Raw genomic sequence first — 11518 nt, 5'->3', positions numbered from 1 at the left:
TGCTATATAAAAAGATGCCCTCTTCTTTAACTATAAATAAGGTTGTAGAACCACAATCATGAACCACTCAGAATATCCTTTTACTACCATTATGATTAAACTAGTAATATTCTTTCTACATTCAACATTTTAGCTAAAGAGAAAAAGGTCCATTTTACTCCGACAACCTATTTTTTGGAGTGTCCGCTTACACGCATTTTTTTTGGTAGCTTAAAGCACTGAACTTTGTTCAAACTAGTAATATTCTTTCTACATTCAACATTTTAGCTAAAGAGAAAAAGGTCCATTTTACTCCGACAACCTATTGTTTGGAGTGTCCGCTTACACGCATAAATTATTATTTTTTTGTAGCTTAAAGCACTGAACTTTTAATACCATATCTCCTAGGACAAAGTTCCCCGGCTCTCCAAAGTGCATGTATTCACATGGCTTCAATCGAGAAGTTCAGATGCTAGCTTCATGTTGCGGTTTTGATGTACCTGAAATTGCTATTGCACATCAAAACATGGTGATCTAGTAAAGTCGTTGTTTTCTTCTAATTTTCTTTTAAGGAAGAAACTTCCCTCAAAACCAAAAGAACTAAGTTTTGACACTACCATGGGAAGGTAAGAGCTTTTCGTTTCTTGGGGTATACTGTGCCCGCATTAGAATTTTCTCCAAGGGCCCCCAAGCACATTCGGTGCCATTGACACCCAAATTTTACAAAATGTTTAAAATAAAGTATACAAGATCGTTACCCAGTTTCAGCCAAATAATGTCTTACTCTCACACTTTCGTATATTTGAAAACTTTATTTACTACTATGCTGAGTACTCATCATACAGTGCACAAGCTTATTGATCGCACCTGTGGTTTTAACTTTTAAGCGCACACAGAAGCAACGAGGAATATAATTCACACTAACACACATTGTCATTTCCAACAACACGAGCACATCTCATGGACGCTCTTGCAGCGTAGACCTCAGCGTCTTCTGCTGTCCAACAATTCGGATTTCCAAGACGACAATGGAGGGGTCTCAGAATCCTTCCAGGTGCTGAACATTTGAGGATATCTGTCTCCCTGGACGTCACCTGCAGCAGCGTACGACTCTAGTTCGGTCATCTCATCTGGTGTGAGCTTCACAGACAGTGCTCCCACATTCTGGTTGAAATTCTCAATTTTTGTTGTGCCAGGTATGGGGCAAACGTCGTTTCCCTGATGGTGAACCCAAGCCAATGCAAGTTGTGATGGTGTGCATCCTTTTCTTGTTGCCATTGCGTTAACACGCTCAAATATCTGGGCATTCTTGTTAAGATTCTCTGGTTGAAATCTAGGGATATTCTGCAGAAGTAAGAAGTTCTCGTTAAAAGAAGTAATTGATCGTATTTGTAACAAGAAGTAATTGATCGTATTTGTAACTCCTGTTCTCAGAATAGATGGATCAGGGATGAGACCATTATATACCATAAATAGATTAGCATACTCCAATAAATCTCCTTTCTCTTGGAATAGATGGATGAGATCATTATATACAGCAAATAGATGACCATAATCAAAAAGGGTCTCTACGATCAATGAAATGGCAAAAAAAAAAGCATATTTAGGCCATGTTTACAATGCAGGAGTTTAGCAGGATACTTCTTCCATAACTAAATGCCTCCAAGTACTACACAGTTTTAGAACAAAAGGATAATGATGAATTAACTCTACAAAATACAAGCAAAATTGTATAGGTAGTAGTCATGAGAATTCACCTTGCGGAAGTCCTGCTCTGATAGTGAATCAACAAGTTTTGGCCCACTGGAGAAGAACCCTCTTCCTAGTGGACTGTAAGCCACAATTCCAATTCCAAGTTCTCTGAAATTGTCACAGCAACGAGATAATTCAAAAAATTAAGCTTCGTAGTTTTTGACTGAATAAGTGTTGTGTTTGTCAAATACCTGCAAGTAGGAATTATATCTTCTTCCACATCTCTGGACCATAATGACCACTCGAGCTGAACTGCAGTTATAGGATGGACTGCATGAGCTCTTCTGATTGTTGATGCAGATGCTTCAGATAATCCGATGTACTTTATCTTTCCTTCTTCAACCAGCTTCTTGAGTTCACTAATCTGCAATGCAGAAGTAAACTCAGTAATCTGATAAGTTCATGGCACAGAAGGGGCAGTAGGAACATAATTCATTTGCAAATAACAGTAACGTGCATGGTTCAACATCGTATGATATCATTGACCCAATTGCTGGTGTATGCTATGGTACCTCATATGAGCTCCTAAAAGTTACTGGTAACAGAAGTTGTCTTCTACACTAGATCCTTTTTACTCTACTAATTTTTAGACCTCTCCTTATCTATTTTTGGTCCACATATCTGTCTATGTCCTTGCCAAATCTCACAAGATGGATCCATTATGCATTTTTTTCTTTGTTGGTAAATTAAAGATGGTGGTTGAGATCAATAGTTTCATACAGATTATAAAAGAGAGAGATTTTATCATGGACCACCATGCCTTCTTTGCTAATCTATCTGTAGTTTTCCAAAATTCACTCAATAAATAAAGATGATTCATGACTTCCGAAAGAACTAGGAAGTCCCTAAATACAAATGTCAACGTAGGATTTATCAATGCCAAGCATTTCTCAAGTCGACTTAACTAATCCTTGAATCCAAAACAACCTTTACTTTGTCTGATTCTTTTTGACAATATCACCAAAACTCCTTTTGATCTAATTACTTGCATGGATCCAAACTCCAATGTCTGAAGAGGCTGTCCAACCACATAAGCATAAGCTGCAGCAAGGCAAATTTCTATAAGACAAGTAGAAAACAGAGCAATGTACCCTCACTGAACTCATACCTTTTCAATATGAGATAGTGTAATAGTACAGACTGGATAGGAATAAAGGGTATTATCTGGCAGGCTCACAAAGGGAGATAGTCATTTTAGACACCAACCACTCAACAAACCAGCCCCCACATCATTTTCACTCTCTAATTAGAATTTCAACCTCAATACCAACCTTCCCTTGTATGTGGCATCCACAATCCCCATTTAACAAACACAGAGCAGTGTCCGAAAAGAAATGAATAAAAACAGGGGGAAAAATTCAAGCAGTAAAAATGGATAGCAGACACTAACCGTAACCTCAATGGGCACCCTCTTGTCGATGCGGTGCTGGTAGTATAGGTCGACGCAGTCAACGCCGAGCCGCTTGAGGCTGCCCTCGCACGCGGCCCGCACGTACGCCGGGTCGCCGCGGATTTCCTGTTTGCCGTCAGCAAACGAGATGCCGAACTTTGTGGCCAGATCCACCTTCTCCCTCACCCCGCCTTGCAGCGCCTGCTCACGGGCATTACATCGAACTCCTTCAGTGCAAGTTGCAAAGCCAAAAAAACCAACAAAGGCCCAAATTTCGAGCCGACCTTGCCGAGGAGGATCTCGTTGGTGTGCGGGCCGTATATGTCGGAGGTGTCGAGGAAGGTGACGCCGGCGGCGACGGCGTGGCGGATGAGCGCGATCATGTCCGACTCGGGCTTGGGCGGGCCGTAGAAGGCGGACATGCCCATGCAGCCGAGGCCCTGCGCGGAGACCTCCAGCCCCTGCGAGCCCAGCTTCATGCGGGGGACCGACACAGGAGCGGCAGCCATGGCCAGCCGAGGCGAGATGCTCGCCGCTGTTCTTGGGAGTTGCCGGCCGGCGGTGTGGTGCGATATTTTCTTGGATGTAGGGACTGCTCACTGTGGCGGTCAGGACAGGGCTGCCCGAGTTCTCTTTATATAATGTGAATGTTGTGCTGCGTTGGCAGGAACATGGACGTCACCGCGTATGTGAGATTTCCGTGATCATGTAAGAGCTTGCGTCATACACCCAAGGTTTAACTTACCCGCCGTCGGTTACCTACTCATGCGGTTATCGAAAATTCGTGGTTATCAGGATAATTACTCGAAATTAAACTGAAATTTGAATAAAATTTATTTGCTAAAATTTAAAATTTAGTCAAAATTTTGTCAGAAATTTAGATAAAATTTATTTGCTAAAATTTAAAATTTAGTCTAAAATTTAAAATTTAATCAAAAATTTGTCAGAATCACCTTTTGGTAATCGGTCGAATCGGATCGGTTACCGAGCGATTTTCTTGATTTATCGAATGGTTTTCTCAATTTTTTCGTATTATCGGTAACTACTCGGTTTTGTCGGTAACCACTCGGTTTTCTCAATTTATCGAGCGGTTTTCTCGATTTTCAGTGAAGTTCAATAAAAAAATCCAAAAATTGACTCAATCTTGTAAAATCAATAACTAATTTATCTGAGCTTCAAATCAAGTGAAACAAATTTTGTTGGTTTCCTTACAATATGATCTACATGATAAAAGTATCTATACTCATAAAAAATTGAAAATTTTCTATGAGAAAATGTATTTGTTAAACCAAGTTAAATGCATAGTTTACTCTTTGCTAATCCAAAAATCATGAAACTAATTGTGTTAGTCTTCTTACATGATCCAATGTCTTTTAAAAATACATGAACTCATGAATTAGTTATTGTAACATACAAGATTGTGTAAATATGTTACGACTAGATTAATTCATAACTAACCCATCACACCTCTAAAATTAGTGAGACCACTTTTTATTAGTTTATTTATACTATTCTTTATTTAGAAAAAATAATAATTAACATGAAAAAGTTAATTACAATATTGTTTCTTAACATATTCACTTTACTTGTGAACTTTGTAAAAATCATAGAGAAATTAATAAAACTCTGAATGAAGTAAAATTAATTTTAAAGATCCTCTGAAGATACTTCCTATACAAGAAAATATGTGTTTGCATGTTAAGCTTTTTCGTTGATATGAGTTAATAATTGAGCCGCATGCTTCAACTTTTTTCATTTTTTCAAACTTTCTCCCTATAGAATATGATACAAACGACATTATTTTCAAATTTCTTTTCACATAAGATCTTAGAATTGTGTCTAGTTTTTTTAGGATTTGTTTTGAATTTTTTCAAAAAAAAATATTTTTCAAATTTTTCAATTTAAACTCGATTAACATTCAATTTCTGAAACCGGACCGGAATGGTAAGATCGATAACCACGAATTTTAATGGTTACTGTTGATAAATTGAACCCTGCATACACCCCAGCAAAATGGGCTCGGCCCAGGCTTGGGCTTGGGCTTGGACTTGAGCTTGGGCAGCATGTCATCAACATGAACAAAACCGTGCCCAGGCCAAGCCCGGCCAAATTCTTATTCTTATTTATTTTGTAATGTTCCCTCAAAAAAATTAGGCTTTTTGTCGGCCTGCGTGAGTATAGCCCAACAAATGCTCAAGTCTTATTGCTTAAATATTTGGTCCTCTTTTCTTTTTATTTTGACGTTTTTAATATTTACAAATCCAACAACTTAATGTCACTAGGATCGGATCAAATTGAGCAAGTGCAACCAAACTTTGAGCCAATGTTGGCCAATTGAAAGTTTTGCTACCTGAGACTCCAAAATGACTGTATATCAAAAAAAAAAGATGGATGGCTGTAATGCTACGAGGAGGAGTGAGTCTTCCGAGGGTCATTGGGGCCTTAAAAAGATCTACACTCGAGCTTTTGTCGGGCCAAGCCAGACTTAATTTTCTGATTTTGCTTTAACGAGGGTCCTGTCCCTGAGATGTTTTACCAACCAAGGCCAAAATATCACAAAGGCTCTGATCAAGGCAACGGATATTCTTTACTTGGAAACTAATAACAAAAGAATTCAAATTCAAATTATAGTTTGATACAGACTTTTTATCCTTTAAGAAGGCCGTAAGACTTTGGTCCTACTCTACTTTTGGTCGAATTTCGTGACTTAATAAAGAGGAAGCTGAGTATCTTTGGTATTGAAGAGTCAAGATCCAACCACTTGCTCCTATATTTTACTTATTAATTTTAACAAAATAAACGGCCAAAGTTTTACAAGAATATACCTCTTTGGCCAATGAAAAAGGGACGGGAACCTAATCCTGTAAAGCCTTCAATTGGCCGCCTATTTTTGTAAATAACTACTAGACTAAGGGTCTGTTTGTTTCCAGCTGCTTCTGTCAGAAGCCCAGAAGCCAGAAGCCAGAAGCCAGAACAAACGGGTTTGCTGAGAAGTGGCTTCTGGAGAAGCCAGAAGCTGCTTCTGAGGAAAATGAACTAGAAGCTGAGAAGCTCGCTGAGAGTGGCTTTTCTGAGAAGTTATGTGCTGAGAAGCCAAAAATTTATTGTAGAAGCCAACAACCTATTTTCAAAAGCAGCTTTTCAGAAAAACCAAAAGCATAATTTTTCAGAAAAACCAAAAGCAGAAGCTCAAACAAACAGGCCCTAAAGCTCTTCTATAGCGGTAGGGTAGGGGTGGTCAACTTATGTATAGAAAGATATTAAGTTTGTAGGTTGCAATAGTTAATGTGACAATAATAGATGAATAAAATGTAAATTAGCTCCAATGTATGTTCTTGATCGCTTAAGCTTCTGTTTAATCACATACTGAGAACCTAAATTTGATAATAGCAATTTGGCATCAAAGCATGTTGTGTAAGAGCTAGTACGACCACAGCATGGCTCGGTTGAGGAAAGAAGTATGGCTCGGTGGGCCGGCTAGTGCGCAGCCAAGGTCTGTTCTACGTGTATGCGCAGAATACACTCGTTGTGTATATCTATATATATATGTATGTATGTATATATGTATATATATATGAGAGGATATGTTTTATACAACAAATATATCATACAGATAATGAGAAAGAGAGTCTCCGCTACATCTTTGTCTATTTGACTTCTTGTGATTGTATCTATTGTGTTGATCGTGACGAACGGAGTGGGAAAGGTCCTGACCGCTGGTAACATGGTAATACAACAATAACTACCATACAGAGCCATATCTTTGATTAAAGTTTTGAATAATTCATATTATACTAACATATTGTACTGAAAATTATACAAATGTGTGTAAAGCATGTGCAACGCATGGGATGGCGAAGAAATATTCAAACTAGTTGTCATTCAATTTCTGGTGGAAAACTAATGTTTGAAATATAATTCCTAATCCGCGAGTTACAAATGACTGCGTTCGTATCTTATGTGAATCTCAGGGCCGAATCCTTCAAGCCATAAAATTGACTTTCCGTGGAAAGACAATAAGTCAGCTAAGATGACTGAACTGACTCAGCATTTTAGTATTCAGATTGTGAGGCGAATTTTTGTGTTTAGAATAATATTCCAAACATCAACTGACCTGAGAAACCGCAGGGGCCGGAGAGTCGTCGTTGTCAGTGAACCATGGAAGCTGGAGCGCGGCGGCCGCTGTCAGCCTCTTCTTGGGATTGACGTGAGGAGTCCCGCCATCATGCAGCCGACCGACCACGAGTCGACCGCCCAGTGCCGGCAGCAATGCCTCGGGCGCCATATACGCCATCGTGGTGGCGCACCTTGACGACGTCGCCGTTGTGGCACGCCCCGAGCACGCACTCCTCAAACTGCGCGGTGCTGAGGATCCGGGGACTCCTCATCCTCGTGGTCGTCCCTGATCGCGCCGCCGCGTCGCCCAGATTGTACATAGCGATGCAGATGCAATCAACACCGACGCGCCGGACCGTCGTGTCTGTTCCTCGAGCGGCAAGATGTTTTTTTTAAGCTTTGCCAATCACTGTGGGCTCGATCCTCTAGCTATGCTCTATGTGTTTCCGCGTGAGAGTGCGCTGGTTGCATCCAAGGCCTGGGCTATGGTGAGAGTGACAATGTGCTGAGTTGGGGCAGTGGATGAAGAAGACTCCTAGGCCTCGTGGAGCTGGTCCCAAAATCTGACCTTTTGGTGGTATGGATCGATGCATTTTTTGTGTTAGTTGTAAATGACCAATACCACCCTTGGGTGATTCATGAAGGCCATCATTCTCTTAATCGCTTGTCCTACAGCTTTCTTCGTAGCACTGCTGACCTTTGGAAACATTTGCCATTTGTACCTTAATGGCTATATAAAAAGATGCCCTCTTCTTTAACTATAAATAAGGTTGTAGAACCACAATCATGAACCACTCAGAATATCCTTTTACTACCGTTATGTTCAAACTAGTAATATTCTTTCTACATTCAACATTTTAGCTAAAGAGAAAAAGGTCCATTTTACTACGACAACCTATTTTTTGGAGTGTCCGCTTACACGCATTTTTTTTTTGGTAGCTTAAAGCACTGAGCTTTGTTCAAACTAGTAATATTCTTTCTACATTCAACATTTTAGCTAAAGAGAAAGGTCCATTTTACTCCGACAACCTATCGTTTGGAGTGTCCGCTTACACGCATAAATTATTATTTTTTTGTAGCTTAAAGCACTGAACTTTTAATACCATATCTCCTAGGACAAAGTTCCCCGGCTCTCCAAAGTGCATGTATTCACATGGCTTCAATCGAAAAGTTCAGATGCTAGCTTCATGTCGCGGTTTTGATGTACCTGAAATTGCTATTGCACATCAAAACATGATGATCTAGTAAAGTCGTTGTTTTCTTCTAATTTTCTTTTAAGGAAGAAACTTCCCTCAAAACCAAAAGAACTAAATGTTGACACTACCATGGGAAGGTAAGAGCTTTTCGTTTCTTGGGGTATACTGTGCCCGCATTAGAATTTTCTCCAAGGGCCCCCAAGCACATTCGGTGCCATTGACACCCAAATTTTACAAAATGTTTAAAATAAAGTATACAAGATCGTTACCCAGTTTCAGCCAAATAATGTATTACTCTCACACTTTCGTATATTTGAAAACTTTATTTACTACTATGCTGAGTACTCATCATACAGTGCACAAGCTTATTGATCGCACCTGTGGTTTTAACTTTTAAGCGCAAACAGAAGCAACGAGGAATATAATTCACACTAACACATATTGTCATTTCCAACAACACGAGCACATCTGACGGACGCTCTTGCAGCGTAGACCTCAGCGTCTTCTGCTGTCCAACAACTCGGATTTCCAAGACGATAATGGAGGGGTCTCAGAATCCTTCCAAGTGCCGAACATTTGATTATATCTGTCACCCTGGACGTCACCTGCAGGAGCGTACGACTCTAGTTCGGCCATCTCATCTGGTGTGAGCTTCACAGACAGTGCCCCCACATTCTGGTTGAAATTCTCAATTTTTGTTGTGCCAGGTATGGGGCAAACGTCGTTTCCCTGATGGTGAACCCAAGCCAATGCAAGTTGTGATGGTGTGCATCCTTTTCTTGTTGCCATTGCGTTAACACGCTCAAATATCTGGGCATTCTTGTTAAGATTCTCTGGTTGAAATCTAGGGAGATGCTGCAAAAGTAAGAAGTTCTCATTAAAAGAAGTAATTGATCATATTTGTAACTCTTGTTGTTCTCGGAATAGATGGATCAAGGATGAGACCATTATATACCATAAATAGATTAGCATAGTCCAATAAATTTCCTCTCTCTTGGAATAGATGGATGAGATCAATGAAATGGCAAAAAAAGCTTAGGCCACGTTTACAATGCAGGAATTTAGCAGGGAACTTCTTCCATAACTAAATGCCTCCAAGTACTACACAGTTTTAGAACAAAAGGATAATGATGAATTAGCTCTACAAAATACAAGCAAAATTCCATAGGCAGTAGTCGTGAGAATTCACCTTGCGGAAGTCCTGCTCTGATAGTGAATCAACAAGTTTTGGCCCACTGGAGAAGAACCCTCTTCCTAGTGGACTGTAAGCCACAATTCCAATTCCAAGTTCTCTGAAATTGTCACAGCAACGAGATAATTCAAAAAATTAAGCTTCGTAGTTTTTGACTGAACAAGTGTTGTGTTTGTTAAATACCTGCAAGTAGGAATTATATCTTCTTCCACATCTCTGGACCATAATGACCACTCCAGCTGAACTGCAGTTATAGGATGGACTGCATGAGCTCTTCTGATTGTTGATGCAGATGCTTCAGATAATCCGATGTACTTTATCTTTCCTTCTTCAACCAGCTTCTTGAGTTCACCAATCTGCAACGCAGAAGTAAACTCAGTAATCTGAAAAGTTCATGGCACAGAAGGGGCAGTAGGAACAGAATTCATTTGCAAATGACAGTAACATGCATGGTTCAAAAACGTATGATATCATTGACCCAATTGCTGGTGTATGCTATGGTACCTCATACGAGCTCCTAAAAGTTACTGGTAACAGAAGTTGTCTTCTACACTAGATCCTTTGTATGTCGGCATCCACAATCCCCATTTAACAAACACAGAGCAGTGTCCGAAAAGAAATGAATAAAAACAGGGGGAAAAAAATTCAAGCAGTAAAAAGGGATAGCAGACACTAACCGTAACCTCAATGGGCACCCTCTTGATTTTTAGACTTCTCCTTATCTATTTTTGGTTCACATATCTGTCTATGTCCTTGCCAAATCTCCCAAGATGGATCCATTATGCATTTTTTCTTTGTTGGTAAATTTAAGATGGTGGTTGGGATCGCTAGTTTCATACAGATTATAGAAGAGAAAGATTGTATCATGGACCACCATGCCTTCTTTGCTAAACTATCTGTAGTTTTCCAAAATTCACTCAATAAATAAAGATGATTCATGACTTTCGAAAGAGCTAGGAAGTCCCTAAATACAAATGTCAACGTAAGATTTATCAGTGCCAAGCATTTCTCAAGTCGGCTTAACTAATCCTTGAATCCAAAATAACCTTTACTTTGCCTGATTCTTTTTGACAATTTCACCAAAACTCCTTTTGATCTAATTACAACCTTCAACCTCAATACCAACCTTCCTTTGTATGTCGGCATCCACAATCCCCATTTAACAAACACAGAGCAGTGTCCGAAAAGAAATGAATAAAAACAGGGGGAAAAAAATTCAAGCAGTAAAAAGGGATAGCAGACACTAACCGTAACCTCAATGGGCACCCTCTTGTCGATGCGGTGCTGGTAGTATAGGTCGACGCAGTCAACGCCGAGCCGCTTGAGGCTGCCCTCGCACGCGGCCCGCACGTACGCCGGGTCGCCGCGGATCTCCTGTTTGCCGTCAGCAAACGAGATGCCGAACTTTGTGGCCAGATCCACCTTCTCCCTCACCCCGCCTTGCAGCGCCTGCTCACGGGCATTACATCGAACGCCTTCAGTGCAAGTTGCAAAGCCAAAAAACCAACAAAGGCCCAAATTTCGAGCCGACCTTGCCGAGGAGGATCTCGTTGGTGTGCGGGCCGTATATGTCGGAGGTGTCGAGGAAGGTGACGCCGGCGGCGACGGCGTGGCGGATGAGCGCAATCATGTCCGACTCGGGCTTGGGCGGGCCGTAGAAGGCGGACATGCCCATGCAGCCGAGGCCCTGCGCGGAGACCTCCAGCCCCTGCGAGCCCAGCTTCATGCGGGGGACCGACACAGGAGCGGCAGCCATGGCCTGCTGAGGCGAGATGCTCGCCGCTGTTCTTGGAGTTGCCGGCCGGCGGTGTAGTGTGGTCTTTTCTTGGATGTGGGGTCTGCTCACTGTGGCGGTGTAGTGTGGTCTTTTCTTGGTTGCCCGAGTTCTCTTTA

The 11518-nt window shown here is 40.9% G+C and overlaps 2 protein-coding genes across 2 annotated transcripts; both read right to left on the bottom strand.

Annotated features, from left to right (window-relative positions):
• Positions 1 to 600: 600 nt before the first annotated feature.
• LOC133887952 (probable aldo-keto reductase 2) lies at positions 601 to 3744 on the bottom strand. Its single transcript, XM_062327994.1, has 5 exons — positions 3406 to 3744; positions 3122 to 3322; positions 1923 to 2095; positions 1737 to 1839; positions 601 to 1323 (listed from the first exon to the last, which is right to left on the bottom strand). Exons 1-5 carry the CDS (start codon positions 3628 to 3630, stop codon positions 964 to 966), a joined length of 1062 nt encoding a protein of 353 aa, XP_062183978.1. The 5' UTR covers positions 3631 to 3744; the 3' UTR covers positions 601 to 963.
• Positions 3745 to 8565: 4821 nt separating this feature from the next.
• Positions 8566 to 11492, bottom strand: LOC133887951 (probable aldo-keto reductase 2). Its single transcript, XM_062327993.1, has 5 exons — positions 11157 to 11492; positions 10874 to 11074; positions 9809 to 9981; positions 9623 to 9725; positions 8566 to 9288 (listed from the first exon to the last, which is right to left on the bottom strand). The coding sequence occupies exons 1-5, from the start codon at positions 11379 to 11381 to the stop codon at positions 8929 to 8931; spliced, it is 1062 nt and encodes a 353-aa protein (XP_062183977.1). The 5' UTR covers positions 11382 to 11492; the 3' UTR covers positions 8566 to 8928.
• Between the last annotated feature and the right edge of the window lie 26 nt (positions 11493 to 11518).

The sequence above is a fragment of the Phragmites australis genome, chromosome 13 (genome assembly GCF_958298935.1).
Source record: "Phragmites australis chromosome 13, lpPhrAust1.1, whole genome shotgun sequence".
Taxonomy (NCBI): domain Eukaryota; kingdom Viridiplantae; phylum Streptophyta; class Magnoliopsida; order Poales; family Poaceae; genus Phragmites; species Phragmites australis.
The sequence above is the reverse complement of the archived record's forward strand: the minus strand, read 5'-3'. Positions and strand labels throughout refer to the sequence as shown.